Source organism: Alosa sapidissima, chromosome 11 (genome assembly GCF_018492685.1).
Source record: "Alosa sapidissima isolate fAloSap1 chromosome 11, fAloSap1.pri, whole genome shotgun sequence".
Taxonomy (NCBI): domain Eukaryota; kingdom Metazoa; phylum Chordata; class Actinopteri; order Clupeiformes; family Clupeidae; genus Alosa; species Alosa sapidissima.
This window is the reverse complement of record NC_055967.1, coordinates 7,321,496-7,346,147: the sequence shown is the minus strand read 5'-3', so window position 1 is coordinate 7,346,147 and position 24,652 is coordinate 7,321,496. Positions and strand designations below refer to the sequence as shown.

Below are 24,652 nucleotides of genomic sequence, written 5' to 3'. Positions count from 1 at the left end.
TGTTTAGTATCGGTGTTTAGTATTGCACAATGATACCATTTAATGACACGTGGATTGTGATATTATGACTCCTTTTCTGTGTGGATTTTTTAAAATCAAAATTCCCAGTCAGTAGGCTAGCTACATTGAAAATATGCTGACCAACTGAATTATTTCTACTGTGCAGTGCTGATCATGTTCTTGCCATGTGTAGCCTATAGGCTACTAGGCTATGTAAAAAAAACATTTTGCACAATAAATGTGTTCAAAAGCCACACTCAACTAGCCTAGAAATCTAGACGCACCCTAGCGGCATCAAATGTGGGTCTGGCTTATTTTTTACTTTCAGTTTCAACTTCCCAGAAACCATGCTCCTTCACAGATGATCACCGGATAAAGTCTATGACATAACATACCAACTAGCCCCTCAGATCACTTTCCGATTGTCATTCATTCTCGCATTGAGCAGCTGTAGAGTGCGACGAGGCACAGCGCAAGCAACCTACCGGAACAACATACAGGTAACAATTATTGCCAAATTACATTGAGATATTAATGTCAACAATTATTAAGAGATTATGGATAGATTGGGTAACTAACTCATAATCTGACAAACAGTCGTTAGTTGACTGCATTCAAGGACAGGAGCAGGCTTCACACAATCCCTCTTTTTATGCTTTAAGAGCTGGGCCAAACGTACAGGTAATCAGAACAGGAGAAAATGCCGCACTTTGCATGTCAGTCTTTTTATTGCACAGACGCATTTCAATGATAATGATATGCAAAGTGCTGTTCTCCTTTTCATTGATAGTAGCCGTGAGTGCGAGCGAGCGCCTCGAGCAGATCATAATTGTAGCCTAATGCATGAATTCGGATAAGTTAAGTTGGAGCCTATGCTTATTTTGTGTGCGTGTATGGGCACCAAGCGTAACATGCCTTATTTCGTCGACAGAATGTCTTTTGTGTATCAAATACATTCATTACGAAAGCAAGTTCTGGTTACCTCCTCTAAAGGTTTTGTGTTATGTAGCCTTCAGAGAATGTTCCCAGAACGTCCCATTACAGCTGTTTTTGTGCAACTGTCTGCGAACCTTTTGGGAACGTTCCCTGATGGCATAGTTCGAATTACAGGGGGTACTATACCCCCCAATGAAGACCCAGTACCCCCCAAAGAGACAGAAATATCAGTTTTGGGGGGGTCAGATAATTTTTCTGATATTGTGAAAAAATATCTTTACAGTTGGCTACAATACAAGTCAACTCCTATTTTCACTAGGAAAAATTGAATGTAAAGCGATGTCAGACACCCCTATTATGGACCGTACCATTTTTAACCACCGTGGCTAGAAGCAACGGAGATAGATAACGACTTCAACTTCTCAAGCGCGTTGAATGACAAAACACTAGGTAGATTCCTCCAGTAGCCTAAATTTGGTTTGCTGCTGACGTGCATGGGTAAATGTAAGTTGCTAGCAGACGTCTAGCTTGTTGAAAATGTGCTATTTTACAACCTTCATGTATTAACGTGTTTTGTTCTTTCATAGCTCATGACTGAGTCATAGTCATTTCTTCATACATTTAATTACCGGCTACCTGCTACTTACCCACTGAGGCTAGTAAAGTGGACCTTGGTTAGTTAGCAAGATAATTCTCTATTTAAATAATTTATTATTATTATTTTACATTGTGGTGAGGTAAAATCGATTGTCATTTCCAAGGAGATGAACTCCAGTCTATAGCCTAGGTGTCCATTCTCCATTTTTTCTTGAATAAATTATTGTGCCCTTTTGAAATTAGTTTGGCACAGATCCTGTGTTGTTTTTATATTATGCACAAGAGGGTCTGATGTAGCTAAGCCTACATAACATCAGTGAAACCTGTGAAAAACATAAAAAGAGCCAAGTAGCCTAGGCTAAATAGTAGGCTACATGCTAGTATTTGAATTTGTTTTTAATATAGTATTGTTTTTACATTCTGGTTATCGGATTCTTGTAGGTTACCGCTCTGTAGTTCTTCTGTGGTAGTATGTTTTTTCATAGTATGCTCCTTATTAATCACATTAAAGATTGCTCAGATTTCACATATCTCTAGGCAAGGCTTTGAACCGGTTCATGGAACGAAAACGAAAACCAGAAACTTTTGCCATTTTGCTAGGAACATAAACGAAACCAGAAACTTTATGATTATTTTATGTTCCGGAACAGAAACGATTTTTTAAAATAGTGGTAACCGGTTAATACCGGTTCTTTTTTTGTTCCTGGGAAAGTTTTGTGTCTTCAGTGAAATGGTGAGGGTCACCACCTGTCAATGAATGCATGGAGAGTGCAGACAGACAGAGCTTGCCACTAGCAGGCAATCATAAGGCCTATTAAGTCTCCAAATCTGAATGATTTCATTTCACCTGTTTTCTTTTTTTACTAGGCCATGACGAACATTGTTGGAAAAACCTAGCATTAACATTAAGGCTACAGTTTTAATTTATTTGGATAAACATAATAGTCCTCATTTTGACATTTAGACAATGGGAAGGCATCCAAGAATCCAATATTACAGTACCCACCAAAAATATACTTTTTTTGTTTGACCAGGAAACTATTTACGCTAAAGGCTATATGAAGACACTGGTGCAGCTTGTATAAAGCAGAGGCCTAGTGTTTGTTTGCTGTAGGATAGAGTCTAAAAGACAATATTGTGACTATTAATAGCCGTTTTGAAAGCATACGTATATTTTTTTCCGACAGCTGACATGGAACGTTATTAACCGGTTCTGGAACAATATTTTTTTGTTCTAACCGGTTCGGGAACGTCAATTTTAGGGTGGGAACCAAAACCAGAAACGTTAAAATACTGTTTCTGTTCAGAACGAACCAATTGACAAAAAAATCTGGTTCAAAGCCCTGTCTCTAGGCAATTGTGTTGATTTGACACTGACTACCATAGACTATAATGGAAAATTGGTTTCTGTTTATACAGTAGGCTATAATAGAGGGTTGGATCCAGGTCTTATGAAATCTAAAAATAAACCAAATCAATATGTTATGAAATAGGCAATAGGCTTCTTGTAAATGTATTACTTTTACTAGTAATTAGAATGGTATTTCAGTGCACTTAACTTCTAACTTTTGAGAGTTGATCAAAACAGTTCTCTTTTGGATATAATAACAATGACATATTCTGTAGCCAACTGATTATCAGTTTGTCGCATGTTTACACCTTGTATGTGTGTTGCACAACACATGTTGCACTTGGCGATCACAATAGGGATTGATATGGTAGTGGACCATGATGGTCATAGAAGAAGTGAAGGAGCAGTACCCCCCAATTATGGTGGGGTAATTCGCACTCTGCCTCGCACTCTGCAGGATAGCCTACTTAGGATGAGGTCATGTTTGATAGTTCTCGACACATGAATAAATACTTATTTAACATGTGAACAAAACGGTATCAACTTTTTTTAAAAGTTTGCATGATAGTTCATGATAATTCCAGGATGCGATATTTTCCCCCCAGGATGGTAGGGGAAGGTACCGCCTTTTTCGTCTATGATTGGCTAGAAGGGGTCTCGCCCGATTGGTTATTTGATTTGGCCGTGAAACGTCATGTCACGTTCATGACAAGTGGTCGGCTAGTCTGTTTTGATCGTCTTTACAACAGAAGTAGCCTAAAAGAAGTCAATCCAACAGGCTACTAAGAAAAGCGAAGTGCGTGCCGTCAGATTTATATTCCAAGTTCACAATTTCATAACATGTTTAGATCGTGTTTAGATTAGTCCTAGCTGTTTGTCTGAGTTTTGTGATGAACGTGAACTTGGGAGTACAAATCTGACCCGCCTTTCATAAATTTGCCGTGGCTCGAGCACTGATTTATCCTATTAAGGAGTGGCCTACATAAGCAGACGTATGCATTGCCTGGGTTTTAAGATGTATGCAATACAATCAAATGCCATTTTGTGTGTAGTGCAGTGCAGGTCTGTCCCTATTCCAGACTAATGGAAACTAGTGATGCATCATCATGCTGCTCAGCTTTGACTTAAGGTCCATTAAATAATACACACAATTACAGAGGGAACTAGGTATGGAAAGCAATGACACATTTAATGACTATTGTAGCCTATACTGCAGGGGAGTAACACTGACAACAACCTCTAACAGTTAGACTCCAAGTTTTCCCAACCAGCAAATAGGCTTAGAACAGCAGCACAATAACAGAACAGTCAACACAGAGTTCATTAAAGCTCCCTGATGTGACGAGAGATGTGTTGGTCCTAACTTGTATCCTGCCTGCTCAACAGAAACTATTTAATGAAACTATTACCTCCAAATTATTACCAAAGTAAAGGTATGATAATTTGTAATAGGCTACCACAGATTAATGAAGCCACAGACAGCCAATTGCATAAAAGACACCACAGTATAACTCAAATATGACAGATTTTATTTATTGTGAACCTAATATTGCATACTCACTTAGCTGATCTGGAGAATCTAGAATCTAGAAACAATCTCTTCCCTACAAACTCTGATGCTTGCAGCATAGTTGTCATTTCAAAGTAGCCTAATAGCCTAAACAATATAGTGCATCAACATTAACTGCATGTTAAACATTAGTAATTATTGTGTGTGTGTGTGTGTGTGTCAGAGTAAGTATTATGTTTATTTCGACCAACACATCTATAGCGCTTTTCTAAGTAGCCTGTTGGATTGACTTCATTTAGGCTACTTCTGTTGTAAAGACGATCAAAACAGACTGCCATGAACATGAGATGACGTTTCACGGCCAAATCAAATAACCAATCGGGCGAGAGCCCTTGTAGCCAATCAGAGGCGAAAAAGACGGTACCTTCCCCTACCATCCTGGGGGAAAAAATATAAATTCCAGGATATACAGTAAAGATATTTTCTTGGTTTATCTAGTCATTTATTGTCACTAATAAATCACTACGAACTTGTTTGAAAGTTGACAGACGTGGGAGGGAACTTTTCACCTTGGCAGCTTGGACCATAGATATATAGAATGGCTAGATTAGGGGTCGACCAATTATTGGCCTGGCCGATTATTAGGGCCGATATTTAGCATTTTTATAATAATCGGTATTGGTCATTTTTTCCACCGATAAGCCGATATTGAAATGGATAAAGAATGAAACGCGCTATTTTGTCTGTAAAGCGTCTCTCACTCCCTGCATTTCCTACTCTGTGGTCAAGAGCATTGTCCCGCCCACTACACCGTCTGATTTGTTAGTTAGCACGAATGCAGCCAATCAGGATCGAAGACTGAACACAGACAAAGTTTAGGATTCTCACTGAGGCAGACTGGGCTTCAGTTGTAGCCTACGGAGCTATTTTTCGAAGGTAAGGAAGGTAGCCTACATCAGTGGTTTTCAAAGTGGGGGCCGCGAGGGGGTGCCAGGGGGGCCTCAGCAAGTTGGAGGGAAAAATAAAAGCAAGAAATAAATACATTTGAAACATTTAAAATATACTATGAGGGTTGTTATACAATGCCATTATAATAATGTGACGCATATCTGAACATATTTCCCATGATAATGACTGGGAATAATAGTAGAGTGATGGCTCTCATATAGCAGAAAGCCCCAAATTAATTTTTTACACACTGTATGCTCCATCGCGATGTGGTTGTGGCTAAAATAATTATTAGATTAGCTTAATGTATTTTTACATTTGCCGTAGTATTGTCGATGGGTTTAATTAATAAAACATCAAGGGGGTCCTTGGCCAGAACCTAGTGGTATTTGGGGGGCCTTGTCGTGGAAAAGTTTGGGAACCCCTGGCCTACATTGCTGAAGTTGCAGTGAATCACAATCATCTACACTGAAGTTACAAAAACACCACTTTGTAAGCTATTGTCTCTTTGATCCGGATCAATAAGTAAAGCACCCACTTCCTTCATTTAGCGAATTACCGATTGATGCATGTTACTGATGCTGTTTACTAGTTAGCCCACAAACTCGGGTTCTGCGCGTCGGGAGTTCTCTGCCTCCGCCTCGTTCGTTAATTGTGAATAACGGGACACCTCGGCGGACATAGTACAGACAAGTCCTAAATTATGCGATAGCGAACGTCAAAAAATCTAATTTCTCCTTTTTGAAACGGACTGTCAGAAAAGACTACATGCACCCAGGGCCAAATTTAATCCGACCTGAACAAAATCGCGTCATCAGCTGGCTATTAACGTGCCTTTTAGGCTCTCAAAAGTGTAGTTTATAGCCTACACATGGACACAAATTGCATGCTTAAATAGCCTAAGAACTATTTTAAAACTGTTTTGTTAAACTATTCAACCGTAACACTTGCCATCACGCATGCACCTCTCCCTCTCCCTCTCTCGTGCACTCACACACACGATGGCAAAGCATCCTCTTTGTGACAGGTCCCTTAACAAGCACATAGCCCATTGTGCAGGCCTACTCTATGAAAATAATTGCTATCACTCAGCTCTTGGATTAACATGATACACAGGATTTACACTTGCAAAGTGATGCAAGTTGATAGACAATTGTGTATCAAAAGAAGAAAGAAAAGTTTGCATAATTAAATTATTTTTAATTAAATGTTTGCAGCATATAGCCTTTACTATCTACCCCCCTTTTTGACAACTGACATATCGGTTTTACATATCGGTTATCTGCCTCCTGTTTTGGTAATAATTGATATCGGTATCGGCCCTGAAAAAAACATATCGGTCGATCCGTAGGGTAGATGTCTTATGGTGGAGTCTCCAACTGTACTCCAACTCCATGAACTGTAAAAGAAAAAAAAAATTCCCGCTGTATTCTCCATAAAGAGTAAAGTAAATGATGTACTTATTTCCGGAATTGACGTCACTTCCTGGACTCGTCTGAAGCTGGTCTGAGGTCTCTAAATAGGCGTGTTCGACTTGAGGCAGATCTGTGCAGATCTGACTTGATGTGATGCATGCTGGGTTGAACACAATGCATACTGGGATGGACGCAATGCTTGCTGGTTAGAAATTCTGTCCGACTTCTGTCAGCCGGAGAGGGACTTACCACTGTGACACCATGTCACATGACCTTAAAATATCGCGGGAGTCTTAGCCTGCAGACAGATCTTGCAGTTGCCTTCCACGAGCTGCACGAGCTAAAACACGCCCTCATGACGTCAGTTCAAAGACATGATAGGGCCATTTGGGAGGAATGTCCTCATGACGATTATGACGGGAGTCTCATGCTGCTTCCTTATGTTGGAATATGCGAAAATAAACAGAAATCGAAGGGATACCTTCTTATATGTGATTTCTATGTGCTTCTTATATGTGCTCCTCCCGGCTAGCGTCTGAAGATCACGTTTACGTAGAAAGCCAGACCAAGTCAGACCTGCCTCAAGTCGAACACACCTAATGACTTAACCCCTACTGCTCCAACGGCATCATCGGCGGCAGAGAATAGGCGTGTTCGACTTGAGGCAGATCTGACTTGGTCTGGCTTTCTACGTAAACGTGATCTTCAGAGGCTAGCCGGGAGGAGCTACAACAGCTCATCCCGGACAGTCAGGCTACAGTCTGCCTGACATGACTCGCGGGAGATATCGCGGAATTTTGTTTGCAATAAATACAGCAGAACTTTCATTCTTACTCATTAAAATGAGCATGATGACTGACGAAATAAATTCTTATGATGTAGTTTAAATAAACCACTGTTGTCATACAGTTAACAGGCCTGCATTGTAGCACATAAATTCAATATCAAGTGTTTTCCCTATATGTGTGTCTATCTATTTAGCCAACAGCAGAAAATAACAGAATATCCAAACGTTTTCAGTAGGCTAGCCTACCATTGTTGCAGAAATCACATATAAGAAGGTATCCCTTCGATTTCTGTTTATTTTCGCATATTCCAACATAAGGAAGCAGCATGAGACTCCCGTCAAAATGGTCATGAGGAGATTCCTCCCAAATGGCCCTATCACGTCTTTGAACTGACGTCATGAGGGCGTGTTTCAGCTCGTGCAGCTCGTGGAAGGCAACTGCAAGATCTGTCTGCAGGCTAAGACTCCCGCGATATTTTAAGGCCATGTGACATGGTGTCACGGTGGTAAGTCCCTCCCCGGCTGACAGAAGTCGGACAGAATTTCTAACCAGCAAGCATTGTGTCCATCGCAGTATGCATTGTGTTCAACCCAGCATGCATCACATCAAGTCAGATCTGCACAGATCTGCCTCAAGTCGAACACGCCTAATGTCTAATAAGGGGAGAACCTCCACTCTAGGGAAACTTCCGGTTTTTGAACTGGTTGCAGTTCCTCTTCTGGTTCCACATGAGGGCGCTCACGAATAAGTGCAGAATGAATGGAGGTCTATGGAGCTGTACCCCTCAAATACACTTTTCTCTGGATATAAATTTTTGCCCAGAAATTTGAATGTTGCATGCGAAAGAGGGTGCAGAGAAAATACAGACCGCTGAGTATTATATTTTTTGAGTCACTTATTTGTTCTAAAAAGCCTTTCAAAAGTGTCAATGACGTCATTCATTAGCAGAAAGCTAGTGTGTTGTGGGCAACAACGACCTAACCTGTAAGAAATCGAAAGGACATAAGTACTCGTTCATTCAACTTTTGACCTATAATCCATATTGAGCTTGCAGAAACCACAATCAAATCTTCGATTTTTCAACGACAACCAGGTGAAAGAGACACATTTAGCCGTCTAGCTCCATAGACCCCCATTGTTTTTGCACTTATTCGTGATCGCCCCTAGCGGAACTACAACAGATTGCAGGTACAATGGAGTTAATAGGGAGTGATCCGGCTCTCCGTAAACGGGCTCTGATCGGCGGCCATCTAGTGGGCTCTGTGGTACCTGATGGCTCTTCTTCTACTAAAGGCAGAACAATGCCCCCAGGCTATAACAAGGACACCTGTCATTACAGTGCACCATTGAAACACAATGTTGAGTTAGCGAGCTGACTGTGGCAAGATGGCCGCGAGGTGCGGACGTCAACCTCCATTGGCAAGCAGCGTGGACGAGACATTTAGCCATTCTATATATATCGATGGCTTGGACCAGTGATCGCACAATTCCGACTGAAAACGCTTCCGCATAGTTTGCTCTTGTTTCCTCGCGTATCGGCCCTTTCTCCTCTCTCCTTGTTCTCCCCTCCTCTGGTTGCAATTAGACAAATGAAACATCCTCAATGATGTCGAGCTTTGAACTATTTCCGGGGCACACGCTGGAGGACCGAGGAGAGAGGCCGCATGCAAATAGATGTTTGGGATCTACCCAATGCAAACTGATTTGTATATTTTGTGGACAACAGGCGTTACAATGTTACTTGGTTTTGTACCTAACAAAGAACCTTACAGGCTACCCACCACCCCAAACCATGGCTACCTGCAATTACATCACCGTCACAGTAGGCCTATGTATTTTGACACACTAAAGGCATTCTGTCCACGAAATAAGGCATGTTACACTTTGTGCCTCATATTTTCGGATAGACAATTCCTACGAATTTAAAGGGACACTTCACCCATTTGCATTAAGCTTTGTATCGTTAGAAACTCAAGTCAAATTTTTGAATGGTCGTGCATTATTCCCTCACTTTCCCCTGAGATGGGAAAATACGGATTTCAGTGTTGCAGTTCCTGCTTACAATGATGTAAAAATCGTAATTTTGCTTCATTATAAGCAGAAAGTCCCATATCTTTGTAGAGGACTTGAGACTACAAACACTCGTTTCTCATTTTTACGCACTCACGCTACATACCTATTACAGATCTGTGGGTGGGACTTTACTTGCAGAAACTAAAACCAATATCCTCCATCTTTTTTTTAAGCTAAGCTAACAGGCTAGGCTCTTGGTCTGCGGAGAATGCTGATAAGTAACTACGATGGCGGATGATAGTTTTGCAAATTACAAATTATCGCACAAATTAGTAGCGCATTAGTTAATTGTCGGATATGCTAGCCTGAAGTTCTGATTAACTTAGTTGAAATAATACTTTCCAACAGCTTCTTCAAAAAATCAGGAAGGTTCTACCTACAACTACAAGGTACAGCGCCATTCGCACCATCATATGCCTGTTTAGTCATGGGCCGTTGGGAAGATAAGTGCATGCTCAACAGCCTTAATCCTTTCCATTCAAGAATCGTGCTTTGGCACAGATATATAGATGATGTGCTTTTAATATGGAAAGGTACTAGGAATTAAACGACTTTCTGTCTTATGCTAACTCTAACTACATATCTTTTACTATGGAGCATGACTAGGGTTACCACACGTTCTGGTTTTCCCGGGATTGTTCTCTTTTTTTAATGTCTGTCCCGGAAAATTGATAAGCTTTCCCGGGACACCAAATGTCCCGTTTTTTGGTGCAAATGCACTTCTATTTTTTTTAAAGTATTCCCTAGTTTCACTTTCAATAAAACCTACGTTCCGCTCCTGCAATCCTACTATTTTCCTACTATAGTCCTACTAAGTTATCTTGATTGTATCCAGCTGTCGGAGGCAGGGATGCGCGTATTTGATTGGTGTTAATGCAGACCTGCAAAACAAAAGTTTACCCATCAGCATCACCTAGCAACTACCAGCCCCGCGCAGCATGTCCAAGAGAGTGAGTGAGTAGCAGATTGGAGAGGGTAGCCTAGTAAGAAATTATGGTTCGATTTGGTTTGATAAAATGGGGGGCGAGATGGAGGAGAATATAGGTCTACAATCAATGGCAGGGCCAGTGGCGAAGAAAAAGAGATACACAGTAGGCTATACAACTCCGACAGGGTGAAAATTTCGGAGTTGGTAACAACTTAACCCTTTAGGCGCCAGAGGTTTTTTTCCGAAACGATCAATTTTGACATCTTCATTTCAAAAGGCTATATCTTAAAAGTGATAAGAGATAGAGACTTTCTGTAAATTAGAGAAATATTAAGGATGACCCAAAGTTTATGTAGAGATTAAATGTTTATATCTAATTTGCATATTATGACGTCATATGGTGGCGGCCATCTTGGATTATAGAATTTTCATGAAAAGTCGCATGTTTGAATGATAAAATGCACCACTTCTTTCCCCCCAAAATGTCCCTCACCTTCTGTATGCTATATTGCACAATACTGAATGCTCAGGTAAATAGTAAGTAGTGAACAAACTGTGTAAATCATTACTAATAAATGGCCGAAACAAACCAAATGCATGTAGCGGTAGACTGGCCTTTTGCTGTAGAGATTTTCCATTTACTACATACAGTAGGCACTCTGATTCCATGTATGGGGAACATATAGATTATTCAGATGACACACAAACACAAGTAGACAAGACCTGTTTAGTTCAAAAGCTCATTTGCCACGGCAAGGCACAGATCAGGAGTGAGATGACGAGACAAGACAAGAGACAATGTTAGTATTTTTTTTCTTTTTGTTGTTTTTGTTGATGTTTTTTTTCTTAGCTGACAAAGACACACACATCACAAGGACATGAACACACAAAAAGGAACACATAGTGTATGTCCTAAATGATCAGGGAAATAGATAGCAAATCAACAGTGTAAATCATTACTAATAAATGGCTGACATTTTTTTTTTTATGTAGCAGGCCTTTTGCTGTAGAGATAATGACTCCCTATCCCTATCCATACAGGGCCGGCATTCCCATCATCTTGTGATAGACTATGCATGACCTAATGTGTGTGTGTGTGTGTGTGGGAGAGGGAGAGAGCGTGTCACCACCTCCACCATGTGAGCAGCATGGCCAGATCTGCCTCGCGCGCGCCGAGTGGAGAGAATTTGCGCAGCTCGGACTAGGCCTACTGTCATTCTCATTGCGACTCCCCACACTGCCACTACGTTTCCCCCTAACTCTCCTATGAGCACTTCGACCTCGTCTAACATACCCAGTCGCATTAGACAAAGGCTCCACCACGTTACTGTCGGCGCGATTGTGGAGAGGCAAAAGACAGAAGCTAGCGCTATTAGGCTACCTCCAGCCTTGTTCGCCACACCACTAACACCCTGCTAACTTCCCGATGAACACTCCGAACCCGTGAAACATTATTCCCACCAGTGACATTGGGCAAACGATTCAACGTTTGTGCTTGGTGTAAGCTAAACTATGGAGTAAACTCTCACTTAGTCCAGCTGCATCATTGAAGGCAGGAACGCATCTGAAGCCTCACTAAACGAATCACCGTCATTTCCTGAAGGCAGATATTCCCCTTCAGAATCAGGGTCCGCGAATAGAAGACCCAACACTTCATTTCAGGTAAACTTTTTTGATGCCATTAGACGATAATCTAATGCAAATACTCGCTAACGTTGACAATATCGCTCTGACTAAGTGGCTCACACGCACACTAGCTCCGGTATTGCACGCACTGATTCAATGCGCTGTAGCTCAAAAGTTTTGTTTAAACCATGACCTTTTTCGGACTCGGGGATGACGTATGACATGTCTGCCACCTAGTGGAGTGGATGTCGAACGAAATATGACACTCTATTTGACTAAATCGGCCGTTTTATTCAGTACCGCATCTTGTCGAGTAAACTCGACAGTGGCGCCTAGAGGGTTAAAATGCATAGTAGCCTATTGTTAATGTTTTATGGATTAGGTAAAAGAGCAGGTGAAAGGGCATTATAAGAACCGTTTAGACTCAGCAACCTAAAGTGACAATGAATGCACCATTTATAGTTAAACAGTAACATTTGCAGCATTTGTTAATAATTTATTATTTAAAACCAGAAATAGGCCTAGTATAACTATGAATTATCAAAATTATAACTTTTTTTTGTGGGGGGGTCGGCAATGAATGTCCCGGATTTTCACAAATCAAATGTGCCAACCCTAAGCATGACTCCCATTCGATTGACTTTTTAGACCTTACGATCTTGAAAGATGTGAACAATACACTGCAAACTACAATCTACGGAAAACCACTGAGTAGAAATACTCTGCTCCGAGCAGACAGCAACCATCCTACCCATTTAATTCGCAATATTCCAACGGGTCAATTTTTAAGAGTGAGAATAAACTGTAGCTCCACCCCTAGACTTTATGTCTAGAGCGTCTCAACTGGTGCAGTGTTTTGCTCAACGGGGGTATGCGAAAGAAGATATTGAAAACGCTTGGGAAAAGACTTTAACTTTTGATCGTTCTTCCCTTCTATGTCAATTAAAAATCTGAGTATCAGAACACAAAACAGCAATACTAAAAATACCACTTATGCCATGGCAAGACATTACTGTATATGCAGGCTAACCATGGCTCTCCAGCTTCACTAAAATGCGGGATAGAACGAATCACCACACACTCCAGAGACGGAGATATGATTAAAAATTTGTTTTGGATATTTACTTTAGACACACTGGAACCTCATGGCCTTAATGAGGAATTAAATCTATCATGTTTCTTGTAGACTGACATACGTACTAAATTAACTTAGATTAGTCTTTTTACATTGATCTTAATGGCATTTTATACTGATGAGAGTATTTATTGGAATTGGCATTTACTTGATGTTACCATGCAGGTGATTTCTATGTCTGCTTTTTCTATGTCTTTTTATATCTGTAATATTGTCCCTGTGTCTATAACCACTGCTTAACATATTTACAATTTCAGGACTGATAATGTTTTGAGTGTAGCCTACTTCTATGGTAGTCATAGGAAGACTGAGGTACCGCCCTCTACACACCTGTCAGATGATCCTGTTTAGCACAATAGGATACCACCACCTATGCCTTTCATAATAGACTGACGAAGATGTGGGTGCACGTTGAAATGTTAGTCCCTTGTATGTTGGCACCTTAAAAAAAATCTAAAGATTTAACATCTGTGCTGCTCCGGTGAACTATGTCTCTCTCTCTACAATTAGTCCTCTCCCGTTGATGCACAAGATTGTTTACCAGAGAAGCGTGAAGGAATTATTTCTTTCTGGCAGTGTGTTTGTGGTTTGTGCAATATGAACTGATAGTTAAACCAAACATTATTCATTGAGCGTTTTGAGCATTATGGTCACCTGTGCAATTGTCGGGACCATCTGTAGCCTACAAGAGAATTCACAAAACAACAACAAAAAAGTCCATACAGCTAAAGCTATAAGGCTAAAAATTTGACAGATGACAATAATGTGTGAATATGCTTCCTGTACAGATTTTTTCATGCTTAAACTGAAAGTAAATTGTATAGCCTAATATGTGTGTTATTTTCAGTATTATTATAAGTCAGCACTTTGGTCAACTGTTGTTGTTTTGTAAATGCGCTATATAAATAAATTGACATTGACATTTATATATATGGAACCCTTGAGGTGTCATTGCAAGATATTTTTGTGTATATCCAGAAAATGTGCATTCATTTTACTAAATTGTGTGCTCATTTTACTAAATCGTGCTCTCATTTGAATCTTTGTAAAATGAGCATAGAATTTAGTAAAAGATTTAGTAAAATGAGTACACAATATTCAAAATTGTGCGCACAATCTAGTAAAATGTGTGCACAATTTAGTAAAATGTAAAATACCTTGCAATGACACCTCCCAGGCTCCGTAGAATTTGACAACATATATTTCATTATGACTGATTCCATTTCTGTCAATTTATTTCATCCTCTAGGAAATGTGACACGTTGAAGACCTGTTAATTCTTCCAATTGGAATTCAGACAATAGGACAATTAAGAAAATATGGAATAAACCTTTGACAACATTTACAATTACAAAAATAAGTCAACTGTGGGACTAATGAGACATCTTTGAAAAGAAAAAAGAATACATGAAAGGCCGGAATGGAGTTATCCAAGAAGGAGCAGACCGAAAAGGAGTTGTCAGAAAAATATATAGCTCAGGTTAAGGAAAGTCTAAGAAGGCTTGAGAACTGGGTTAAAGAGGGCAAAGATCGAAATGATGCTAAAGTCAAAGACATGGAAGAGAAGATTTGCATAGCTTTGGATGTCCCAAGTGAAAGCTGGATAAAAACTGGTCAAACTTTAAAAGGTGTCATAGAAAACTTGCATAAACATCTGGACATTGTACAGAAAGTAACATCCTCATCTGAGATGATTTCAGATAAAGATGTCCTGAAGAATGCATCAGGAAGTTTGGCTTTGGAAGGTGTTTACAAAACTGGTAATCCTGTAGACTTGCTGATGAAAAGAGAGCAGCTCATTGAGATTCCAGATTCATTTTCACTTAACAGCCCAAAGCAATGTACCAGGTATGAGCAAAAAGAATTTTCATCCCACAAATCAGAAAGACATTTTCACAAGGTTATGGAGAAACTAGGCTATAGCTTTAGCTCTGAATTTAGCATTGGGTTCAAAGGCTTCAGCTTTGGTTCTGGAGTACAAAAAAAAGAATTCAGCGAGACAGAGGAAACAAGTTCAAATTCACAAGAAGAATCCTACATCCTGCACACAAAATACAACTACATCCCACTTGCATCTGGATTTTTTCAGAAGGATGGACTTAAACTTTCTACTGGAGCTATTAATGCCCTTAAAGAAATTGAGAAGGTCATTTTGTATTCTAATGACTGCAGACAAACCAGCAAAGTTGGAGGGTTTTTTGAGAGATACGGGTCCCATGTGAACCAGGGCCCTCTACACTTTGGTGGAGTTTTCTGGTGGAGAGCTTCTGCATCAGGCTTCAGAAGTACTGATTTGTCAGAGGTAAAAAAGTTGACTTCAGAATCTCTTGATGCTTACTGTGGTGCTGGATTTGGATTTGGTACGCTGTCCGTCTCAGGCAAAGTAGCAACATCTTCCACGCAGCTGAAGGGGTCTTTCACAGGGAAATACAGAGAGGACCTGATGAGTCAAGTGCAGCTGTCAGTCAGTAAAACTGGTGGTCCTGCTGAGATTGATGACTACTTGCCGTGGAAAACCCATCTTGCCATTAAAAACAGAACGTGGAGTCTTATTGACAGAGGAACAAACCTGGTTCCTGTCTGGGAAATAGTGCTGGCTTCCCACAGAGATGATTTTGAAGATGTGTCCAATTTAAGCAGAATATTGATGGAGGCATACACAGACATTACCAAAGAAAATGTGGAAGAAGTGCGGGGAGAGAACATTCTTTTGGAAGAGGAAAAAGCAGAAACTCTGATTCAGTCAGTAAAGGGATGGATTGCCACTGACTGTGAAATATTATTGACAAAGTTGTTGAACTTCAAAAACAGTCTCTTTGAGAAAACAGGATCCCACAAAATCTGGTTTCGGAAATGCCTCTCAAATGAGATTCTTCAAAATTATCTGCTTGAAGTGGCTACAGCAAACAGCAAATCCGAAGCTGTAAACTTAAGAATTTTAACAAGCTCCCTGTTGGAACCATATCTTTATAATACAGTGGAGAACTTCCCAAACAGAAAGACCATTGTGAAATGGGCTTACCAAACTGAAGGCGACTCCCATGACCAAGTTTCTGTTTCTGAATACTCAGATCTAAGTAGAATCTTGCAGTCTGTCAAAAAAGAACTGGAGGAAAGCAATCATGCCTTCAGGTCTGCTGAACAGGAACACAGTGCAAACATAAAAGCTACAAAAACTGTGGCTCTCTCACTTAAATCATTTTGTAAGACCTTGGGAGAAAATGATCAAAAGGAAACTGAACTGTTGGTACTATCCATAATCACAGTTTTAGGGTACACCAGAGAAAATAGGACATTTAATCATGCTCTGTGTATGAATGAAATCATATTCTTGCAGTCTGAACTGCAAAAAGCATTTAACATGTTACCCTCTCTAAAAGAACAGTGTTCCATTAGGGCACAGGCCTACCTGTTGCATACGGCTTTGACTGTTTCCACCAACGCATACATAATTATTTCACCTAAAGAAAAGAGAGAAAGATTGGAATTCATACAAACACAACTAAAGAGCAAGCTTTCAAGTCACATTGAATCAGTGATTGAGAAAAACCGTGATGATTGGGAATCCCTGGAGAGTGCATTACATTCCATCATAATGGGTAAGCAGATGAGAGATGGAAGTACGACAGTGGAGGAGTCAGTCAGTCAGCTGGAAAGTATTCTAATGAAGCCATTGGCAATTTTATCTGAGGTTCAGACAACAGATGAGCACAACACATCAGTGATGGACAAAAGTGAAAACACAAGCAACTTCATGGATCTGCTTCTGAAGTTAGGTCTACAAGACTCCTACCCCAAAAAGATGACAAAATCTAATGTTCTTGTCACAGACAGATTATCGTTGAGTGTAAAAGAGCCCACAACAGAAAAAGACTTGAGCTCTCTGTATCTCTACAAACTCATGACGTTAGACTACAGAGCCAGGTATCTATTTGTAAAACCTGAAGCAACTATCTTGAATTTTGAGGTGGATTGTGCAAATCCTGAGAATGATGATGACTTCTTTGATGTTGATGATAAATCGGAAATAGTGCTGAGCAGCAGACAGGCACAGGTTCATCCAATGGATGTACACATGGCCATTTTCCACTGTTCCAATGACTTCTTGCGACAGTACATCTTTACAAAGCTCTCGGCATGTCAGTTTAGCCTACCCTTCTTAGTGCCCAACCCCTATACAGGTGAAGTGGAATTCCCCCTCTGGGCACTCCGACACATCAGGAAATCATGGCATAGCAAAATACAAGGTGTATCTGACACCTGCGGAAAGTACCATAACAGACAAATGTTCAATACACCAGTGCCAATTGTGTCCTTCATCAGATTGGGAGTTTCTGATTCCAATTCCAAGTCACAGATATTAAATTGTGTCATTAGCAAACAGAGGCATGATATGTTCTTCCACCGTCATTGCAAAGGCAGCACTCCAGACAGCCTGCTTATGCAGGGAGTTGTGGAGATTGCATGGTATTGTCCTGGAGGGAAGGAAGATGATGTATTTGATGACTGTGTGGCCTTTCTAAACCTTCATGGTGATGCTGCAGAATATCCAAAACAACTTGAATTTCTTCAAGCAATAAGTACAGTCAATGTGCTTCTACTTTCAGAGCATCCTTTGAGCAAAACCGCTAAAGAGGTCTCCCAGAAACTATCCAAGTCCTCTGTCCCCTTAATATGCTTGTTCTCAAGTGCGGACAGACTTCAGCAGTCAAATAACCCTACAAAGGTGAAACTAGCTGCAAAGAATAGGAATCAAGCTAAATTAACAGAGGAACTGATTTCAAGTATCAAACACTGCCTCACTGGAAATAAGCAGACCGTGTCAATTGAAGGGTGCTGTGAAGAGGCAAGGAAACAACAGTTCATAATCGATGAGGATAAGCAATCATGTAAAGATGGGTATGCACTGGCCCAAACCTTAATGTGCCTTCTGAAGGATGTAAATTTATCCAATCTTAAGGAAAGGATTTTACCACTACAGGGTAAATTGTGGCATGATTGGTGTAAAAAAGACAAAGAGCAATATCGATTGCAATCCAAAGAAAATGAAGGTATTGAAGAACAGCTGAGTAAAATCTCAGCTGAGAGGACTAATATCCGGAAGGGACAACTTCATGCAGCCACTCCTCTCAACGACTTCATGAGATCATTCCTGGAATGCTTAACAATACCTTCTCAGTTTGAAGACACACATCTGTATACGTTGCAGTGGCTTAGAGTCCTCCTGGATGATCTTACCACTGACAAGCTTGGATGGCTTGAAGAGGATTATCACTCAACTTGGAGAAAAATGACAAGTGTACCCAAAGATAAAGGAAAAGCATCAGTTGTAAATTCTCTGCAAACCAAACTGGACAGAATAACTGACGAAATGGCTGCTACGACAGTTGGATTGCAGCACATTATGAGAGAAGTTGGTCAACTCTATGAGGCCGTTCAGATGTGCATGCAAGATGGGAAAAACATTGAACAATATGTCACACTTCCAAAAATAGGAGTGACAATGCTACTCTCTGGGTATCCACTTGAAATAATGGATGGGGATGCTGCCCATGTTCCTTTAACATGGATTAAGGCGGTCCTGGATGAGCTCATCAAAAGCCTTGGAGACAAAAAGGTGTTTGTTCTATCCATTCTAGGAATTCAAAGCTCTGGGAAATCCACACTGTTGAATACCATGTTTGGTCTTCAGTTTGCTGTGAGTGCTGGAAGGTGCACCCGTGGAGCCTTCATGCAGCTTGTGGAAGTAGACTCCAGTATTAGAAATGATCTTGGATATGACTTTGTCCTGATTGTGGACACGGAGGGACTCCGATCACCAGAGTTCAGTGTAAAGACATCACTGAACCATGACAACGAGCTTGCCACTTTCATCATTGGAATTGGTGATACAACAGTAATCAATATCATGGGGGAGAACCCTTCTGAGATGCATGACATTCTTCAGATTTGTGTCCAGGCCTTCTTGAGAATGAAACAGGTTAAAATCACACCTAGTTGCATTTTTGTGCACCAGAATGTTGCCGAATCATCAGCTGGAGATAAAAACGTTGAGGGGAGGAGACGTCTCTTGGAGAAACTGGATGACATGGCTCAAATGGCAGCAAAAGAAGAGAATATTGATGATATCAGTTGCTTCAGTGATGTAATTCACTTTGACATTGAAACACAGGTATTCTACTTCAAAAGTCTTCTGGAGGGGGATCCTCCCATGGCCCCTCCTAATCCTTCCTATAGTCAGAATGTTCAAGATCTGAAGATCAAGCTCCTAAGAGCTGCATCAATGCAGAGGAAATGTACATTTTCTTCATTGTCAGAATTCAAATGTAGGGTTTCTGATCTTTGGACTGCACTGCTGAAGGAGAACTTTGTGTTCAGCTTCAAAAACACAGTTGAGATGATGGTGTACAGTTCTTTGGAAAATAAATATGGAGATTGGTCATGGAACCTGAGAAAATATTCCCTGAGCCTTCAGGCTGAGCTGGAGAATCAAATTGGCAGCAACCTAATTCAGAATGTGATTGCAGCAGATCTTATGGGAAAGTATGACAAAGTCTATGATCCTCTGAGGACTGAGATAGAGAAGTATTTCACAGAAGATAAAAACAAAGAGACCCTCATAAAGTGGAAGGCAAATATTGACAAACGTTTTGAAAGCCTGAAGGATGAGCTCATTGATGGGACCATAAAGAAATGTCAGGAATTACTTACATCAAAGCGAAACAGGTCAGAACTGGACAAGAGGAAAACCCAATACACAGATGAACTGACTCAGCAGAGTAAAAGGCTGGCATCTACACTTAAAGACATGCACCTGAGGGATGAGCAAGTGATGGAGAAATTTGATGAACTCTGGATTGACTGGACAAGTCAGGTGTTGAATTCACAGCCCAAACCGAAGCCACTGAATGTGAAAGCTATAGTTGAATCAGTCCTCTTAAAATGGTTTCATAAACAACCAGGCATCCAAGACAAAATTAAAAGAGGCTTATTTCAATTTGACCCAAAAAAGCACATTCAACAAAATACTTTGAAAATGCTTGGGGACTTGATGTTTGGCAGTCCTTTCAGCCGTTCCATAGAAGTTTTCAAAAGCAATGTTGTAAGTGCAATTGATGAATACATCACTGCCAAGGAAAATAAGAAGGATTTTGATGAAAACTTCATCTATGAAATCTTGTCAAATATTGAGACTAAAGTCCTTGCATTTGAGGGAAGATCGAAAAGTCCTAAATTTACCTATGAATTCAGAGTGGACCTGTCTGTCCATCTGTGCCTCACAAATGTTACAAGATTTCAGAGGATGCATGAGGAATTCAAGACTGCAAACCAACCACTATCGTATTTAGAAAGCCAAAGAGACAAATATCTCCAGTCTTTCAAAAATTACTGCAAAGGAGCCAGCTCTGTAAAGATATTTGTTGATTTTCTGTGTAAACACATCACACCAGAGGTTTTGAAGGCAGCAAATGAGAAACTCTGTCAACAGATAGCAGATGACATGAAATTCAACAACCCTGCTCTCAATGGCAACCGATCAAATCTTGAGAATCATATACTACAGCATCTGGCAACTCAAGAGAACTTCAAAATGTATGAGGAATATTTAGATTTCCCAAAGAGATACTTTGATAGATTTATCCAGGAAAAAGTAGATACATATAGATGTGATACCAGAAACTTGGATGCAATCCACCAGGAACACCTTCAGGCCATGAAAAATCAAATATTAACAGCAAGTACAGCTGTAACTATAGAAGTTGACGAGAAGGCAGGCAATGCACACATGTGGCTTGACTGGTTCTGCAGAAACATTGGGCATCTAATTACAATAAAGAGAGATGAATTGCATTGCATTGAAAATGAAGACATTGGAGACTGGCAGTTCTTCAAAGACATGATGGCCAAATCCTTGGAAGAGATGATCAAGGATGAAAAGTTGGACGTGGAGGCAGTGAGAGAGAAACCTACCAAAAATCTGCTCCAGCATTTCGAGGGATGTTGGGCCCAGTGTCCTTTCTGCCAAGCTGTCTGCACAAACACCATCCCTGACCATGATGGAAAACACAGTGTTAAGTTTCATCGCTGTGAGGCTCTGACTGGGTGCTTTTATGATGACACAGACCATTTTTCTGTAGATTTTTGCACCACATCAGTTAACAGTGATAAAAGCTTCTTTGCCCATACAAAGAATAAGTGGATCCACTTTAAGACATACACAGATGCTGGAGACCCATTTGATAAATGGAGCATTACTGCAGATGGCACAGGGCAGCGCTACTGGAAATGGTTCATTTGTAGGTTTCAGAAAGAATGGGAGAACAGGTATGGATTTAAATTCAGAGGCCGTGGAAGTATCCCAAATGAATGGACAACAATAACAAAACAATCTGCTTTGGAAGAGTTGAAATAATTCCAGATATACACAGTGCTGTGGGTAGGGGAAAAAAGCAACCTTTGTGGCCAAAAAACATCACCAACAAAACAGCCGTCAAGAGCATTTCACTAGGGTTATCAACCAGGTACCTCCCTTCATTGGTGTTTCATTGAATTAGGCCCTACAACACCTTCAGAGCGATCAACAGTGTTACTGACATCTTCTGTCCAATACTATTATGATAATCATCAATATAACCAGATAAACCGCAGCCACCCACAAATACTGATAAGGTTCTCTTCATTTGCTGTGGCTATTTATGATCCGATCAGCAATATATCCCAAACAAATGCAAACCCTTGATAAAGGCACCAAGAAGTATCATCAAATTCTTTGGACATTCCTTTTCATTACTGTGGCTGTTTATGATCCGATCAGCAACATAACCAGACAAAACGCAAAACCCTTGATGTGGGCACCCACAAATACCAACAAGTGCAATCAAATTCTTCAGTGTATCCACTTTGGTGCTGTGGCCGTTTCTGATCCAGTCAGCAACTTAACCAAATAAAACGCCATGCCTTGATGCGGGCACCAACAGTTACTGTACCCCTCTAGAAACACAGTGGCAAGTTTTCATGCATCTCAGAATCAATTCAGGATACATCATGGCCCCAAGTAATCTGTGAGCGCCTCAGCCAAAGCTGTTGGATTGCATTTTCAGCAACCTGCAATAACTGTTTTACAGCCCCTTTCAGTGACCATCCTTGAAAACCAAAATCTAACAGAAGTGTTGTGGCTGACTGTTACAAATCCTCAGGCATCTATCTCCACTAGTTGTGTGCGTGCTTTCAAGCCATGTTCCCTTAGTTCTGCTACTAGTTCTGCACTTTAACTTCCTCCTTTCAAAGGCTTCCTCCATCATATCGTCAAAGGGAAAAGTTAACTCAATAAGGCAAATAATGCGCTCACTCTCCAAATACAACACCATGTCTGGTGTCGAAGCAGTCACAATATACTGTGGAACTTGCTGTTGCCTTCCAACATCCACCAGGAGTTTCCAGTCCTGTGCTTTGCCCTATCTTCCTGCATTGCTTGTACGCACTTGCACCCCAGAATCTTACTGATCTCCTCCTCCCTTACAGTCAATCACGGTCCCTGCGGTCCTCTGACAAGGATCAGCTTACCATTCCCTGCACCAGACTCCGGACCTTTGGGGACAGAGCCTTCTGTGCTGCTGCCCCTAGACTATGGAACAGTCTATCCCCTAGACGTGTTTAAAAAACACACCTGTTCTCTGAAGCCTTTGGCCTCTGATCCCCCATTCCCTTTTCCACGTTTCATTCCCTACCCTTCCCTTTTTGTTTGTTATGCGACCTTGGGTATCCTGAAAGGCGCTATATAAATTTAAGCCATTATTATTATTGTTATTATTATTATTATTATTATTATTATTTGCCCAATGGCCTTTTCTGTCCCTCTGACACAAACGTAATTCTACAGTCCCTGTCACTTCCTGGCAAAGAGTTAACCTCAACTCTTGTTCTCAAGAGAACCCGCCAGTGATTTTAAAACCTGATTTTGTCTCCAGGTGTAGCGACTCTCTCATGCTAGTTTTACAACTAGAACAAATATGTTGCAAATAGCCATGACCTATACATAGCTTATACCATAGCCATAGCTTCCATCTTCACCTACCCATTGGCCAAGGTTCTGTGGAGTCCAAAGAACATCATTAGTGGCTCCTACTCCTCTTACATTTACTGCAGTTAAGATCCATGGCCCATAGCGCCCTCCAGCTGATCTTCCTCTTCTCAATTGCAACAATTATATTTTGTATGGGTAGGAATACTTGCAACTAGTTAATCCATTATAAATGACAAAAAGTGTCAAAATTATTCCGTAAATTCAGTAAATGCTTGAATATATGCATGGATAGATGTGATAAATAATGAATGAAATGACATGCTATCATAATCAGTAAAACGTATTTCACTTGAGGGGAACTTGTTTCTTCTGAGTTGTTGATCAGTTTTTGCTTGTAAAATTCATTTTGCTGTACTAATGCATGCCCTCATACTCACTGATATGATTGAAAGCCTAGATAAATTTAGTTTTACCATAGTGTCTATCCACCCCTTACCTGAATTGTTTTTTTTTTATGATTCTCTGTAACTTCTACTGAGGGATGGACCACAAAAAAAGTCCCAAGCTTGCCAGATTGTAAACATTGTGTAAGGTGTCTGACTCCACAGCACATTGCTCTGTGGGCTGAAGGTCATGTTTAATTATAAACATGAATATATTTATAATTACAATCTCTGTGTAAATGTCTGCTTGAAACATAAGTCCGCTCTCTTTTTTGTACAGTTTGGTTTACTGTATGATTCCAATAGAGCCATTTGAAAGAACCATTTTATTTGATAAAGAAATATCTCATCAACTTTGTGGTTGTTTTTCCACGACATAGCAAAAATATTTATTGATATTATGCAACTTTATTTTGGAGATAGTGAGAACATTTGTGTCTTCACTGATTAGATAACCTTTACTGATTATTTCCCCCAAATGTACATCAACCAAACTGCTTTGATTATCCACATAAAGTTTTTGAACCATAACGACTCTACTTTTCAAATATTGTTGCACATCAATTGTTTTTTTTCACCAACATTGATCAATGATGTTGTATTATCAGCACAAAATGTAATGTTATACAAATTGGAATCCAAAGAGTAAACGTGGAAATCTGGCAAGTAAGACAAGAAAGCAGTGTCACCATTGTAAAATGAAGTTAACATGAAGTTGTCTGGTGAGTGACATTTAAAATCTGGTTAAACTTTTTCCACTGTATGTAGTAAATCAAGTTGTATCTTATGACAAATTTAACATCCAAACACCTTTACCAAAGAAATCAATTCATTATTTGTGTGCCTTGCCTTCACAATTAAAACATTATGGCAAATTA

At 40.3% G+C, this 24,652-nt stretch overlaps 1 protein-coding gene across 1 annotated transcript; it reads left to right on the top strand.

Annotated features, from left to right (window-relative positions):
* Positions 1-387: 387 nt before the first annotated feature.
* LOC121723511 (interferon-induced very large GTPase 1-like) lies at positions 388-24,652 on the top strand. Its single transcript, XM_042109250.1, has 2 exons — positions 388-500; positions 14,557-24,652. The coding sequence occupies exon 2, from the start codon at positions 14,728-14,730 to the stop codon at positions 21,718-21,720; it is 6,993 nt and encodes a 2,330-aa protein (XP_041965184.1). The 5' UTR covers positions 388-500; positions 14,557-14,727; the 3' UTR covers positions 21,721-24,652.

Coding starts and splice junctions, on each gene's coding strand:
- LOC121723511 (XM_042109250.1), top strand. CDS start 14,728: ATGGAGTTATCCAAGAAGGAGCAGACCGAAAAGGAGTTGTCAGAAAAA.